Source organism: Macaca fascicularis, chromosome 14, assembly GCF_037993035.2.
Source record: "Macaca fascicularis isolate 582-1 chromosome 14, T2T-MFA8v1.1".
Classification (NCBI taxonomy): domain Eukaryota; kingdom Metazoa; phylum Chordata; class Mammalia; order Primates; family Cercopithecidae; genus Macaca; species Macaca fascicularis.
Window position 1 is genome coordinate 8,188,333 of NC_088388.1, and position 16,972 is coordinate 8,205,304.

The 16,972-nt window shown below is 41.4% G+C and overlaps 1 protein-coding gene across 5 annotated transcripts in view; it reads right to left on the reverse strand.

Annotated features, from left to right (window-relative positions):
* Positions 1 to 16,972, reverse strand: part of PACS1 (phosphofurin acidic cluster sorting protein 1) — a 174,679-nt gene that overhangs the window by 39,399 nt on the left and 118,308 nt on the right. For 4 of the 5 annotated variants that reach the window (XM_065527919.2, XM_045370573.2, XM_045370574.3 and 1 more), the window contains exon 2: positions 14,964 to 15,051. In XM_065527919.2, coding sequence (XP_065383991.1) covers positions 14,964 to 15,020 — 57 coding nt within the window. In that variant the 5' untranslated portion in view covers positions 15,021 to 15,051. Of the gene's footprint in view, positions 1 to 14,963; positions 15,052 to 16,073; positions 16,236 to 16,972 lie in introns of those variants that run through there. The other variant, XM_065527920.2, reaches the window with a different exon arrangement.

Here is a 16,972-nt window from a genome sequence, read left to right on the forward strand (position 1 = left end):
ACCTCAAAATAACACTGGTGAAGGGAAACAGATGGGGACACAGATGAAACAAGACTGGCGATGAGTTGATAACCATTACAGCTTGGAAAGGGGATCAAGGGAATTGTAAACTACTCTGTCTACTTTTGCATGTTTGAATTTTTTCCAAAATAAAAGTTGAAAAAAGTAATCAGTGCTTAGGGTTCTTTTCAGATTTCTCGGCTCAGAGCATATATTCATAGAATATGAAGGCCTTAGGGCCTGGTCCTGGCTCTTCCCTCTGCCTGGAAGGCTCTTCTTCCAGATACCTGAACGGCCCTCACCTCCTTCAAAGTCTTTAGGTAAAAGTCATCTTCTCAACCAGGTCTACCGTGACCACCGTAGGGAATCTGTTAACTTCCTCCACCCCAGCCCTCTCCATCCCCTTTATCTTATTTATTGTCACTATCAGACATCACCTTCCAATAGCAGTAGCCTCATTATACGATCATATTAACTATCATCACCCAAGTATGTGCTCTAAATACCTGTAAAACTTTCTATCCCAAATTCACTATCTGAATTTCAAACTCGCTAGAAGGAATCTGCGTGTGCAGGTAGCAGGACGCAGAGTGCAGTGTATTACGGGATCACAGCCAGGTCCGGCCCTTTCAAGCACGGTGCGCTACTGTCCTTGTCTTTCCTACCCTTCCTCAAGGGTTTAGCTTTCATGGGTTCCAGTATTTGCTTCTTCCAGGTGCCTGGGACACTACCAACCAGGGTCCAATTTCAAAATTATTTTTAATATACTTTTGTATCATTTGTTTATCTATATAACAGTATATCTTCATTTGCAGTATAGAAGCAAAACCATTTATATCTAAATATTAAAGTAACATTATAGCACATTAAAATATTTATTAATATTAATATATTTTTAAAATTAGGTTACAGGTGTTTTATTACTATTATTCTGAGATGGAGTCTCACTATGTTGCACAGGCTATAGTACAGTGGCACAATCTTGACTTACTGTAACCTCCGCCTCCCAGGCTCAAGTGATTCTCCTGCCTCAGCCTCCCAAGTGGCTGGCACTACAGGAGTGCGCCACAACGCCCAGCTAATTTTCGTATTTTTAGTAGAGATGGGGTTTCACCATGTTGCCCAGGCTCATCTTGAACTGCTGACCTCAGGTGATCCACCTGCCTTGGCCTCCCAAGTGCTGGGATTTACAGGCACGAACCACTGCGACTAGCCAGGTTACTGGTGTTTTAAATGCTTTTAATTTAAACCAAAAATTCTTTTCATATAGATGTTTAACAGTATTGTTGCTGGGTGTGGTGGCTCACATCTATAATCCCAGCACTTAAGGAGGCAGAAGTGGAAGGATAGCTTGAGCCCAGGAGTACAAGGGCTGCCTGGGCAACATAGTGAGATCCCCTTCTCGAAAAAAAAAAATTAAGAGTATTATAGTGATATTTGAGGAAACTGGTTGGGGTTTCTTGGATGTCTGAAGAATAACTGTTATTTTTCATTTATTCTTTATTTCAATTTTTTAATTAATAATTTTTATGGGCATATAGTAGGTATATTTATGAAGTACATAAGACATTTTGATCAGGCATACGACATGTAATAATCACATCAGGTTATATGGGGTCCATCACCTCAAGCATTTATCATTTATTTATGTTACAAATATTCCAATTATACTTTCAGTTTTAAATGTACTATAAATTAACATTGACTGTAATTGCCCTGTTGCACTATAAAATATCACAGATCTTTAAAACACTTTAAAAAAATTTTATAATTAAAAAATTTTTTTGGCTGGGCATGGTGGCTCATGCCTGTAATCCCAGCACTTTGGGAGGCCGAGGCGGGTGGACCACCTGAGGTCAGGCGTTCAAGACCAGCCTGGGCAACATGGTGAAATCCCGTCTCTAACTAAAAATACAAAAATTAGCTGGGCATGGTTGTGCGTGCCTGTAATCCCAGCTACTTGGGAGGCTGAGGCAGAAGAATAACTTGAACCTGGGAGGTGCAGGTTGCAGTGAGCTGAGATTGTGCCATTGCATTGCAGCCTAGGCAACAAGAGCGAAACTCCGTCTCAAAAAAAAAAAAAGTTTTTAAAAAATAGAGATGGGGCCAGGCGTGATGGCTCATGCCTGTAATCCCAGCACTTTGGGAGGCCAAGGTGGGCGGATCAGGTGGTCAGGAGATCAAAACCATCTTGGCTAACATGGTAAAACCCTGTCTCTACTAAAAATACAAAAAATTAGCCAGGCGTGGTGGTGGGCGCCTGTAGTCCTAGCTACGCAGGAGGCTGAGGCAGGAGAATGGTGTGAACCCGGGAGGCGGGGCTTGCAGTGAGCCAAGATCATGCCACTGCACTCCAGCCTGGGCAACAGAGCGAGACTCTGTCTCAAAAAAAAAAAAAAAAAGAGATTGGGTTTCACTACAGTGCTCAGGCTGCTCTCAAACTACTGGACTCAAGGGATCTTCCCACCTCAGCCTTCCAAAGTGCTAGGGTTACAGGCGTGAGCCACCATGCTTGGCCAAATACCGGATCTTATTCATTCTATGTTTTTGTATCCATTAACTATCGTCACAGCCCCACTGCCCATACAAACCTGTGGTAACCATCATTAGACTATCTCCATGACTTCAATTTTTAACTCCCAGAAGTAAGTGAGAGCATTCAAAGTATGTCTTTCTGTGCCTGGCTTATTTAACATAATATCCTCCAGTTCCATCCATGTTATTGCAAATGACAGGACCTCATTCTTTTTTATGGCTGCATAGTACTCCATTATGTGTATGTACCATTTTCTTCATCAATTTATCTTTTGATGGACACTTAGGTGCTTCCAAATCTTGGCTATTGTGAATAGTGCTACATGGGACTATTTTGGTTTTTTGAGGAACCTCCATACTATTTTCCATATTCACTGTATTAATTTACATTCCTACCAATAGTGTATGAGGGTTCCCTTTTCTCTACATCCTCACCAGCATTCACTATTGCCTGTCTTTTGGATAAAAGCCATTTAAACCAGGGTGAGATGATATCTCATTGTAGTTTTGATTAGCATTTCTCTGATAATCAATGATGTTGCACACCCTTTCATATGCCTGTTCATCATTTGTAGGTCTTCTTTTGAGAGATGTCTATTCAGATCATTTGCCCATTTCTTAATAGGATTATTAGATATTTTCCTGAGTTGTTTGAGCTCCTTATATATTCTGGTTATTAATCCCTTGTCAGATGGACAAGGGATCCCTTGTCGGCCTCTCAAAGTGCTGGGATTACAAGCATGAGCCACTGCGCCTGGCCCAGAAGCTTTTTAACTTGATGTGATCCCATATGTCCATTTTTGCTTTGGTTGCCAGTGCTGGGTATTACACAAGAAATCTCTGCCCAGATCAATTTCCTAGAGAGTTCCCCCAATGTTTTCTTTTATTTTTATTATTTTAGTGGCCAAAGCAGTTGGAAAAATGTTTTCTTTTCGTAGTGTCATAGTTTCAGGTATTAGATTTAAGCATCCAGTCAATTTTTATCTGATTTTTGTATATAGTGAGAGATAAGAGTCTAGTTTCATCCCTCTGCATGTGGATATCCAGTTTTTCCAGCATCATGTATTGAGGAGATTGTCCTTTCCCCAATATATGCTCTTGGCACCTTTGTTGAAAATTAGTTCACTGTAGATGTATGGATTTATTGCCAGATTCTCTATTCTCTTCCATTGGTGTAGGTGTTTGTTTTTATGCCAGTACCAGGCTGTTTTGGTTACTATAGTTCTGTAGTATAATTTGAAGTCAGATAATGTGATTTCTCTAGGTTTCTTCTTTGTGCTCAGGATGGCTTTGGCTATTCTGGGTCTTCTGTGGTTCCATATACATTTTAGGATTGTTTTTTCTATTTCTGTGAAGAATGTCATTGGTATTTTGATAGGGATTGCACTGAATCTGTAGATTGCTTTGGGTGGTATGGACATTTTAACAATATTGATTCTTCCAATCCATGAATATGGAATATCTTTAAATTTCTTGCATCAATGTTTTACAGTTTTTAATATAGACATCTTTCACTTCTTTGGTTAAGTTTATTCCTAGGTATCCTATTTTACTTGTAGCTCTTGTAAATGGGATTACTTTCTTGATTTTTCAGATTGTTCACTGTTGACATATAGAAATACTACTGATTTCTGTATGTTGATTTCGTATCCTGCAACTTCACTGATTTTGTTTATCAGTTCTACTAGTTATTTTGTGAAGTGTAGGTTTTTCCACATATAAGAGCATATCATCTGCAAACAAGGATAATTTGACTTCTTCCTTTCCAATCTGGATGCCTTTATTTCTTTCACTTGCCTGACTGCTCTAGTTAGGACTTCTAGTTATTATACTGAATAACAGTGGTGAAAGTGGGGATCCTTGTCTTGTTCCAGATCTTAAAGGAAAGGCTTTCAGTTTTTTTCTCCGTTCAGTCTGATACAAGCTATGGGTCTGTCACATACAGTTTTTATTGTGTTGAGGTATGTTTCTTTCATATCCATTTTTTGAGGATTTTTATCATGAAGGCTTGTTTAATTTTATCAAATGCTTTTTCAGAAAAAAAATATATACATATATATGTGTGTATATATACATTCCCCCCACCAGAGATGAGGTTTTGCCATGTTGCCCAGGCTGGTCTCAAACTCTTGGCCTCAAGCGATCTATCTACCTTGGCCTCTCAAAGTGCTGGGATTACAGGCGGGAGCCACAATGCCCAGCCATTCAGCATCAATTGAGATTATCACATGGGTTTTGTCCTTCATTCTGTTGATATGATGTATCACATTAATTGATTTGTGTATGCTGAACCATCCTTGCGCATCCGCGGGATCTCAGTTGGTCATGATGAATGATGTTTTTAACGTGTTGCTGAACTCTGTTTGCTAGTATTTTCTTGACGATTTCTGCATCAATGTTAATCAGAGATACTGCCCTGTCACTTTCTTTGGTTTTGGTATCAGGGGAATACTGGTCTCACAGATTGAGTCTGGAAGTATTCTCTATGTTTTGGAATAGTTCTTCTTAAATGTTTGGTAACATTCAGCAGTGAAGCTAACAAAGCCTGGGCTTTTCTTTGCTGGGAGACTATGTTGATGGCATCTAGCTATTTTTTTTTTTTTTTTGTTACTGGTCTATTCAGGTTTTGAATTTTTTCATGGTTCAATCTTGGTAGGCTGTATCTTCCCTGGAATTTATCCATTTCTTCTAGGTTTTCCAGTTTATTGATATACAGCTGCTCATAGCAGCCACTAATGATCCTTTGAATTTCTGCAATGTCAGTCACCTCTTTTTTCATCTCTGATTTATTTGTGTCTTCTCTTTTTCTTAGTTGGTCTGGCTAAAGGTTTGTCTATTTTGTCTTCTCAAAAAACAACTCTTTGGCCGGGTATGATGGCTCATGCCTGTAATCCCAGCACTGAAGGCCAAGGCAAGCGGATCACCTGAGTTTGGGAGTTTGAGACCAGCCTGGCAAATAAGGTGAAACCTCGTCTCTACTAAAAATACAAAAATTAGCCGTCATGGTGGTGCACACCTGTAATCCCAACTACTTGGGAGGCTGAGGCAGGAGAATCACTTGAACCTGGGAGGCAGAGGTTGCAATGAGCTGACATTGCACCACTGTACTCCAGCATGGGTGACAGAGCAAGACTCCATCTCAAAAACAAAACAAAACAAAACACACACAAAAATCCAAAAGTTGTTTTGTTGATTTTTTTTTTCAAATTTATTTATTTCTGCTATGATGTTCATTATTTCTTTTCTTCTACTAATTTGGGGTTTGGTTTGCTCTTGCTTTTCTAGTTCTTTAAGAAGCATCATTAGGTTATTTGAAGTTTTTCTTCTTTTTTGATGTAGGCACTTAGCTATGAACTTCCCCCTTGGTACTGCTTTTGATGTATCCCATAGGTTTTGATATGTTATGTTTCCATTATCATTTGTTTCAAGAAAATTTCAGTTTCCTTCTTAATTTATTCATTGACCCACTGGTCATTTAGGAGTATATGGTTTAATTCCATGTGTGTGTATTGCTTTCGAAATTCCTTGTTATTGATTTCTAGTTTTATTCCATTATGGTCAGGGAAGATGCTTGATATTATTTCAACTTTTTTTTTTTTTTTGAGACAGAATCTCGCTCTGTTGCCCAGGCTGGAGTGCAGTGGCACAATCTCCGCTCACTGCAACCTCCACCTCCAGGATTCAAGCAATTCTCCTGCCTCAGCCTCCTGAGTAGCTGTGACTACAGGCACCTGCCACCACGCCCAGCTAATTTTTGTATTTTTAGGAGAGATGGGGTGTCACCATGTTGGCCAGGATGATCTTGATCTCTTGACCTCGTGATCCACCCACCTTGGCCTCCCAAAGTGCTGGGATTACAGGCGTGAGTCACCATGCCTGGCCTCACCTTTTTTTTTTTTAATGTTTTAAGACTTGTTTTGTGACCTAACATATGGCCTATCCTTGAGAATGATCCACGTGCTAAGGAAAAAAAAAGTGTATTCTGCAGCCATTGGAAGAAATGTTCTGTAAATATCTATTAGGTCCATTTGGTCTATAGTGCAGTTAAGTCTGATGTTTCTTAGTTTATTTTGTCTGGATAATCTGTCCAATGCTGAAAGTGGGGTGTTAAAGTCTCTAGCTATTGTTGTACTGGAGTCTAACACTCTCTTTAGCTCTAATAATATCTGATTTATATATCTCGGTGCTCCAGTGTTAGGTGCATATATATTTACAATTGTTATCCTCTTGCTGAGTTGACCCCTTTATCGTTATATAATGACCTTGTCAATTTTTACAATTTTTGTCTTGAAATCTATTTTGTCTGATGTAAGTATAGCTATGCCTACTCTTTTTTTTTGGTTTCCATTTGCATAGAGTATATTTTTCCAACCCTTTATTTTTAGTCTCTATGTGTCTTTACAGGTCAAGCGTGTTTCTCGTAGGCAACAGATGTTTGGGTCATGGTTTTGTTTTTGTTTTTCTGAGACAGCATCTCACTCTGTTGCCCAAGGTGGAGTGCACTGGCACAATCATAGCTCATTTTAGCCTTAACCTCCTGAGCTCAAGTGATCCTCCTACCTCAGACTCCTGAGTAGGTCTACCACTACACCCAGCTAATTTTTCAAATTCTTTGTAGACACAGGATTCCACTATGCTGCCCAAGCTGGTCTCAAACCCCTGGGCTCAAGCAATACTTTCGCCTCAGCCTCCCAAAGTGCTGGGATTATAGGCATGAGCCACTGTGCCTAGCTGGGTCCTGTTTTGTTTTGTTTTTTTGAGACAGAGTCTTGCACTGTTGCCTGGGCTGGAGTGCTGTGGTGCAATCTGGGTTCACTGCAACCTCCGCCTCCCAGATTCGAGCAATTCTCCTGCCTCAGCCTCCCGAGTAGCTGGGATTACAGGCGTGCACCACCACACCAAGCTAATTTTTTGTATTTTTAGTACAGATGGGGTTTCTCCATGTTGGCCAGGCTGGTCTTGAAATGCTGACCTCGTGATTTGCCCACCTTAGCCTCCCAAAGTGCTGGGATTACAGGCATGAGCCACCATGCCCAGCTGGGTCTTGTTTTCTAATGCATTCAACTACTCCATGTCTTTTGATTGCAGAATTTTGTCCATTTATATTCAATGTTATTATTGATAAGTAAGGACTTACTATTGCCATTTTGTTATTTGTTTTCTGGTTGTTTTGTGGTCTTCCTTCCTTCTTTCCTTCTTGTCTTTCTTTTTGTGAAAGTGATTTTCTCGGATGGTATGTTTTAATTTCTTGCTTTTTATTTTTTTGCTTTTTGTGTATCTGTTACAGGGTTTTTTGATTTGCGGTTACCATGAGGCTTGCAAATAACATCTTACAACCCATCGTTAAAAACTGAATGGTAACTTAACTCTGATTGCAAAAACAAAAAATAAAGAAGCAAAGAGAAAACCAATAAAAACTCTACACTTCAACTTCATCCCACCTCCCTCTTTTTTTTTTTTTTTTTGGAGATAGAGTCTTGCTCTTTTGCCAAGGCTGGAGTGCAGTGGTGCCATCTTGGCTCACTGCAACCTCTGCCTCATGGGTTCAAGTGATTCTCCTGCCTCAGCCTCCTGAGTAGCTGGGATTACAGGCATGTGCCACCATGCCTGGCTAATGTTGTATTTTCTGTAGAGACAGGGTTGTACTATGTTGGCCAGCTGGTCTCAAACTCCTGACCTAAGGTGACCCAGCTACCTCAGCCTCCCAAAGAGCTGGGATTATAGGCATGAACTGCACCTGGCCCATAGTTATTATTTTTGATAGGCTCATCTTTTAGTCTTCCTACTCAAAATATGAGTAATTTACACACCACAATTACAGTATTGTAATATTCTGTATTTCTTATTTTTCCCATTTAAATAATAAAATATAGGCTTCTGCCATCCAACATATTTTCAGGAATGGATTAGATTTTAAGGAATGTGGCTGGATACGGTGGTTCACACCTGTAATCCCAGCGCTTTGGGAGGCCAAGGTGGGTGGATCACTTGAGGTCAGGAGTTTGAGACCAGCCTGACCAACATGGTGAAACCCCATGCCTACTAAAAATCCAAAAATTAGTGAGGTGTGGTGGTGCATGCCTGTAATCCCAGCAATCTGGGAGGCCGAGGCAGGTGAATCATTTGAACCCGGGAGGCGGAGGGTGCAGTGAGCTGAGATCGTGCCATTGCACTCCAGCCTGGGCAACAAGAGTGAAACTCCATCTCATAAAATAAAACAAAATTTTTAAGGAATGCCTACATATAATTTTCTCGTTTATTTTGTTTATTGTTTCTTTCCTTTTACTATAATAATTCTCAAATTTTTGGCCTCAGGACCTTTTTTTTTTTTTTTTTTTTTTTTTTTTTGAGACGGAGTCTCGCTCTGTTGCCCAGGCTGGAGTGCAGTGGCCGGATCTCAGCTCACTGCAAGCTCCGCCTCCCGGGTTCACGCCATTCTCCTGCCTCAGCCTCCCGAGTAGCTGGGACTACAGGCGCCCGCCACCTTGCCCGGCTAGTTTTTTTGTAGTTTTAGTAGAGACGGGGTTTCACTGTGTTCACCAGGATGGTCTCGATCTCCTGACCTCGTGATCCACCCGTCTCGGCCTCCCAAAGTGCTGGGATTACAGGCTTGAGCCACCGCGCCCGGCCAGGACCTTTTTACACTCTTTTTTTTGAGACGTAGTCTCGCTCTGTCGCCCAGGCTGGAGTGCAGTGGCACGATCTCTGCTCACTGCAAGCTCCGCCTCCCAGGTTCACGCCATTCTCCTGCCTCAGCCTCCCAAGTAGCTGGGACTACAGGCGCCCGCCACTATGCCCAGCTAATTTTTTGTATTTTTAGTAGAGACGGGGTTTCACCATGTTAGCCAGGATGGTCTCGATCTCCTGACCTCGTGATTTGCCCACCTCAGCCTCCTGAAGTGCTGGGATTACAGGCATGAGCCACTGTGCCTGGTCCTTTTTACACTCCTAGAAAGAATCCCAAAAAGCTTTTGTGTATGTAGATATATCTATTAATATTTTGTTTATGTAGGTTTATCTATCAATAGTCACCACATTATGAATTAAAACAGATATTTTAAAATATTTATTAATCCATTTAAAATTAACAATAAACCTATTATGTGTTTATATACAAAGTTTTAAAACGAAAAATATGTTCCCGAAACAAAAATAATTTAGTGAGAAGACATAGTTTTTTTTAAAAATCATAGCTTTACTGGGATATAATTCAAATACCATACAATTCACCCATTTAAAGTGTACAATTCAATGGCTTTTAGTATGTTTAGAGCTGTGCAACCATCGCCACAGTCAGTGCCAGAACATTCTCATCATTCAACAAGGAAACCTCATATTCTTTAATTATCACCCTCCCCAGTCTGCCCATCTCCCACCCTAACCCCTGGCAACTACAATCTACTTTCCGACCCTAAGGATTTGCCTATTTCATATAAATGGAATCATACAATATGTGGCCTTTTGTGTCTTGCTTCTTTGACTTAGCATCATGTTTTCAAGGTTCATCCATCTGGAGCATGGATATACTTCATTCTTTTTTATTGCCAAGTAGTATTCCGGAGCTGTATGACTAGACCACATTTTATTTATCCATTGATCAGTTGATGGACTTGTATTGTTTCTACTTTTTAGCTTGTGAATAATTCTGTTACGAACATTTGCATGTTAGATTTTTTGTGTTTTCATTTCTCTTGGGGACATACCTAGGAGTAGAATTGCTAAGTCATATATGGTTACTCTGATATGGTTACTCTGTCTTTAACCTTTTGAGAACCAGGCATGGTGGCACAAGCCTATAATCCCGGCACTGGGAGGTCGAGGCGGGAGGATTGCTTGAGGCCAGGAGTTTGAGACCAGCCTGGGCAACACAGCAAGACCTTGTCTCTAAAATAAAAACAAAAGCAAAACAAAACAACACAGTGGCTGCATTATTTTACATTCCCAACAGCAGTGTATGAGGGAGATGGCATAGTTTTACATTTCTGTAAATCTTTTTAATGAATGACTTAATAGAGAACAACTAGATTCTCATTCCTATTTTTGTACTCAATGTGTTGCAAAACTAGTTTGGTTGAGTATATGCAGAAAATCCAGACTCAAAGTGATCTATAGCTGGAAGAAAGAGGAGCATTTTAACAGCCTTTCTAGACAACTGTGGAATTTTTTATTTATTTTTATTTTTTATTTTTAGAGACAAGGTCTTGTTCTGTTGCCCAGGGTGGAGTGCAGTGGTGTGATTATAACTTATGGTAAACTTGAACTCCTGGGCTTAGGCAATCCTCCTGCCTCAGCCTCCCAAATAGCCAAATAGCTGGGACTGCAGGCATACACCACCATGCCCAGATAGTTTTTATTTTTGGTAAAGATGGGGTCTTGCTGTGTTGCCCAGGATGGTCTCGAACTCCTGGGCTTGAGCAATCCTCTCACCTTGGCCTCCCAAAGTGCTGGGATTACAGGTATAAGCCATCGTGACCAGCCAGTTGTGGACTATTTTCCTTTGATACTATACCATTAACTCTCTAAGTGGTAGTTTCTTAAAGATTAGTTGCAAAGTAAAAATTTTTTTTCCAAAGTAGAATTTTAAATAATATCAATAAGACTTTCATACTCTTATATGTTAAAATCCAATTAATAGAAAAAGAATGTTAATGAAAACACTAGGAAATCTGAAGTCTAATTTAATTAATAGTATCATACCAATGATAATTTCTTAGTTTTGATAAATGTACCATGTTTAAGAGAGATGTTAACATTGGGAGAAGCTGGATGGGTATACAGGAACTCTTTAGACTATCCCTGCATCTCTTGGGTATATTTAAAATTATTTTAAAATAGAAAGTTAAAAACCCAATCCACTGGTCTATTTTGTTCTTTGAAAGGATCTTTTATCCAGCATGATTTTGTAACCTCATGCATTAGTCATTTAGAAAATATTCAAATGTTATATATTATACAATATAAAAAACTCAAAATCTTTAATATCACTTCTGATTTCTTCAGAAAAGTCTTTAAGAACTGGGAAGCTTTTAAGCTTTCAGTGACAGAAACAAGTTTTCCAAAATTCTAATTTTCACTTAAAAGCTCAAATTTTGGCCAGATGTGGTAGCTCATGCCTGTAATCCCAGCACTTTGGGAGGCCAAGGTGGGCAGATTACCTGAGGTCACGGGTTCGAGATCAACCTGGGCAACATGGTTAAACCCCATCTCTACCAAAAATACACAAATTAGCTGGGCGTGGTGGTGGGCGCCTGTAGTCCCAGCTACTCGGGAGGCTGATGCAGGAGAATCGCTTGAACCCAGGAGATGGAGATTGCAGTGAGCCAAGATCACGCCACTGAACAGGGCAAGACTCTGTCTCAAAAAAAAAAAAAAAAAAAAAAAAAGGAATTTTATTTATCATTGGCAACCAAAACTAAGTTGTTTTCCTTGAATTGATAGGGTAACTCTGTTCATTTTTAAGAAAACACTTTCCAGACACCTGAGTCTAAATAACCTGTTTGTCTCTAAGTCCCTCTTTGAAATAAAAATGGTGTTCATGAAAAAAAAGCAGCTACTGTAGTTCACAACTCAGTAGCTCTACCTCACCCAGGCACTAGTCTTAGAGACAGACATCGTACTTTGCTGCGAGGCAGAAGTGCTCAGTGTATACTTCCCATCTCATCACACGCAGTATGAGAAAGATGCAGACTCAAGGTTGAGATGTAATAAATGAACAAGTTTTACTGCTTTCTTGAGAACATTCTTAAGCAAAACTGGCTTTCTCTCCCTTTTTTTGAGTCGGAGTCTCGCTCTGTCGCCCAGGCCGGAGTGCACTGGCACAAACAGCTCATTCCAGCCAGCTCCTAGGCTCAAGTGACCCTCCTGCCCTGGCCTCTCAAGTAGCTGGGACCACAGGGGTGCGCCACTGTGCCTAGCCCTTTTATCTTCTTATTTCACTCATGAGATGGTAAACAACACAATGACTCCTGGGACATTGGGTGCATTTGTGCTGAGGCACCAGCAGCTTTATCCACTGTTGCTTTTGTACTTTCAGTGCAAAAGTCAACATGCTGAAAAAGGCAAATAATGCCACAGTATTATCATGAAAATAGTTGTAGCCTCCTGTACCCCCTGAAAGTGTCTTAGAGACTTCAGAGTCTGCAGATCTCCTTTGGGGAATCACTGCTCAGTGCTTCTTAATGGCAGGGATTTTTGTCTGTTTTGATCACTGCTGTATCCCCTGTGCCTAGAACAATGTTTGGCACATAATGGATGCTCAATAAGTATTTATTATATGAATGCATACATAAGTGACTGAATAAATGAATGTGGTGACATCTGTAATTACTTTCAGCCACTTGGAAGGAGAACAATTTAAAAATTCAAAATATTTGTAGTTTTGGTATAATTTAGAATTATAGAATGCTAAATATTTAATCAGGAAATAAATTATTTCTTTGGCAAAAGCATTTAGCTGCAGGGATGGCAAACTCAGTAGGGAACTTTCAAAACCACCCCAATGGTGTCGGCACAGAACAGCAACATTCTTTAGCAAAGGAAGCAATTCCTGAAAATGGGAACACTGCCTGTGACCTAGAAATGGGGACCAAAATCAGGAGAGGAGGACAAGACACTAACAGTTCACATCGCTGTCCCACAGTCGCTTTCCCAACAAACAGTGTCTGGGAACACTTGATAGATTTGGAAGGAATTATTCATAAAATGAACAGGGAATTAGAATATAAGGTGGGACACACAGGGATTCATGAGTAATTAAAACATTTTAAGTTTTTGTTGTTGTTGTTTTGAGATGGAGTCTCACTCTGTCACCCACGCTGGAGTGTAGTGGCACAATCTCAGCTCACTGCAACCTCTCCCTCAAAGGCTCAAGCAATTCTCCTGCTCCAGCCTCCTGAGTAGCTGGGACTACAGGCATGCCTGGCTAATTTTTGTATTTTTAGTAGAGACGGGGTTTCACCATGTTGGCCAGGCTGGTCTCGAACTCCTGACCTTGGGTGGTCCACCACCTTAGCTTCCCAAAGTGCTGGGATTACAGGCGTGAGCCACCACGCCCGGCCCAACATTTTAAGTTTTGAAGACTAAATTATGTATTTGGGACTAATGTATTTATCCCAGAAAGAGGCCCAGGCACCTCAATGTATGATTCACACACTGAGAGTGATATAGAAGTGGATTTTAATGAAGGTGATATAGTACAATAAATTGCAGCATAGTAGGTGAACTAGCTAATAAAATATTCTGGTTAGTAGGGAGTTATCACAGTTTGCTATTTTTCAACGAATAAGAATTCAGTAAATACACCGTCCTTAAGCTGAAGACTCCAGTCATTATTTAGTGACTCCAGAGGCACTGCAGAATCTCTCTCTACTCCAGGGAGTCATGAGCAGAAAGGATTAATCAGTTAAGGGAGGTCTGGTAATGAGATTTAATGAGCACACAAATTACCCACTCTTTAGTTTCTGGTCCCAGTTCTGCCGTTTGGTAATTAGCTGGCAACAGGTAAATTCCTGAGCCCTTCTATAATTCAGCTTTTCCCTTCTCCTTTCCTTAAATTCAGGAATACTTAAGAACACAAATGTTTGTGAAATGTTGTGGGTCCCTTGAAAATACTAAATGTAAGGAGTTATAGGTGGGATTTATATAGAAGATAAAATATCCCAGTAAACTTTAAATTGCCCAGTCTGAAATAACAATCTATAAGTTTCTTCCACGCTATAGAAAACCTCCGAAGTGCAGGTTGGGCACAGTGGCTCACGCCTGTAATCCCAGCACGTTGGGAGGCCGAGGTAGGCGAATCACGAGGTCGGGAGATCGAGACCATCCTGGCTAACACGGTGAAACCCTGTATCTACTAAAAATATAAAAATTTAGCCAGGCATGGTGGCAGGTGCCTGTAATCCCAGCTACTTGGGAGGCTGAGAGGCAGGAGAACAGCATGAACCCGGGAGGCAGAGCTTGCAGTGAGCCGAGATCGCTCCACTGCACTCAGCCTGGGTGACAGACAGGGCAAGACTCCATCTCAAAAAAAAAAAAAGAAAACCTCTGAAGTACTTCCCACACCCGTGCATCTACCTGGATCTAACAATCCTGGGACTAAGACTGAAACCAATGCTAGCCAGCCTAGTAATTTCTGAGTAGTTTATAATAAACAGTTTAGGATCTATATCACTTGATCCTCATAGTATGTGTAGGAAAAACCATTTCTGTTCTTCAGACAAAGAAAGGTTTGAAGAAACTGAGTGCCTTAACCAAGAGGCAGAGCTGGGCTCAGAAGGTCCCGTGAGCTCTGTCATCTTTCCACTGTGCACCTTGCTGTGCTGAGAGGAGGAAGCCAGAGGTGGTCCCAGTGGTGTTTCTGAAGCCCCAGCAGTGGGCAAATGGTTATCCAGCTTCCCTGGGCCCTGAACCAACAGTCCTGCCCTACTCACCTGCAGCTTCACAGCAATGACCACTGAGTTAAGATCTTTGTCCATTTCTTTTAGCATGACGAGTTTCTTCAGAGTCAAGCTGAATAGCCTAGAAAAACAGGGAAGGAAGATACTGTCATATGCAAGGAACTTATGAGAAAAGTGATGAACAACTGGTTAGGCAACCTGCCTTACCTGAAGTAAGAATGTGAGAATGCTGTCCTCAGTCCCAGGGGTCCCCTGTCTCAGTGAAAGATTATCCCCTCTTACTTAATGTTTATACTTTTAAGAGATAGGTCTCACTATGTTGCCTAGACTGGATCCTTGGGCCCAAAGATCCTCCCCATCTTGGCCTCCTGAGTAGCCAGGACCACAGGCACATGCCACCATGCCCAGCTTCTAAAAGTAAGTGTCAAAAGGTACATTATTGTATGAACTTCCATGGATGTCATTTATCTCAAGCCAAAGGCAACACATTTTCCATGCCTAGTATGTTGGAGCCATTTCTGAGGGGGAAGAGGAGACCAAGGGAGGAGAATCACACAGTTCCTCTTCTACTTTCCACCTGATCACACCTGACAGAAGTACAGATATAAATCTTTAGCAAGAGAAGATAATCCACACAAACAACATACACCATTTGGCAGGAAATGGTTAAATGGTCACAAATTCTATTTCAGCTGCATTTTGCTCCAAATATGCAGAACATCTTCAGTGCCACAAATCAAGAAATTCCCTGCAACTCAAAAGTGACAGGATTGTCCCTCACTGTGGAGTCTCAGTAACTCTGCTCTGACTTGACCTTGGCCTTACCACAGCAGGGCCACCCTGGACTTCCAGCAGGAGTAGGAGGGAGACTCTGGACGCTGCCTTTCTGTGGCTGCCCAGGTGGTCAAAGTCTTCAAACATTCTTCTCCTGGGAGAGGTTCTGGGGAACGGGACACATGAGGGATGTTGCTGACTAGAGTCATGACAAGTCCAGAGAATCCGACTGGATTTCATGCCTCTTTTTTCCTCCGTGCTGAGGCCCTCTAGGCCCTGCTCAGGCCCCTGTCTTGCGTCTCCACTGCCCTCCCTCTGCTCCAGCCACACTAACTTTCCTTTGGCTCCTTGGCAGTGCCACCCTCTCACCTCGGGGCCTTTGGAGGTTGCTGTTCCTTCTGTTGGCACCAGCCTGCCAGCTAATGCCTCTTCAGCCTTGGGTTATGCATTTTTGCCAGGAGAACTTCCCCCAATGCCTTGCAAAGTCTGTGATGTGTCCCCAGCACAACTCCTATCCTGCCACTGGAGTGTAACTTCCGGTGGGCAGGCAGCAGGCTTGCCCCTCCACCACTCTCCCCCCAGCATCTGCCCAAATGCTGGGCACAGTACAGTTGCTCGGCAAATATTTGTCACATTAAGTTTCCTAAAATGGTTTCTAGTTAAAATCAGATTAACAAAAGTATGTGAAGAAATTAATATAATTCATGTTTTTTTTTTTTTAAAGGAGGACAAATCCAGGTCAACAGAACTAAATTCTGGTTTTGAATTAACCTCACCCAAGTAGTTTCTTTTTTTTCTTTCTTTCTTTTTTTTTTTTTGAGACCGAGTATCTCTCTGTCGCCCAGGCTGTAATGCAGCGGCACGATCTTGGCTCACTGTAACCTCCGCCTCCCGGGTTTCCGCAATTCTGCTGCCTCAGCCTTCTGGGTAGCTGGGATTACAGGCGCCCGCCATCATACCCGGCTACTTTTTGTATTTTTAGTAGAGACAGGTTTCACCATGTTGGCCAGGCTGGTCTCAAACTCCTGACCTCAGGTGATCCGCCTGCCTTGGCCTCGCAAAGTGCTAGGATTACAGGCATGAGCTACCACGCCCAGTCACCCAAGTACTTTCAAAGACCTGCTGACTAACACAAAGAAAAAAAATAAATCTTTCTTTGCTTTAAGCTAGAATCAAAATCAAATACAATGTATGAAAACTTATCAGGTCTCTTCGTCTATATTATTTCACCCAGACCTCAAAAATAGGACTGTGTGGATGTGTGTTGG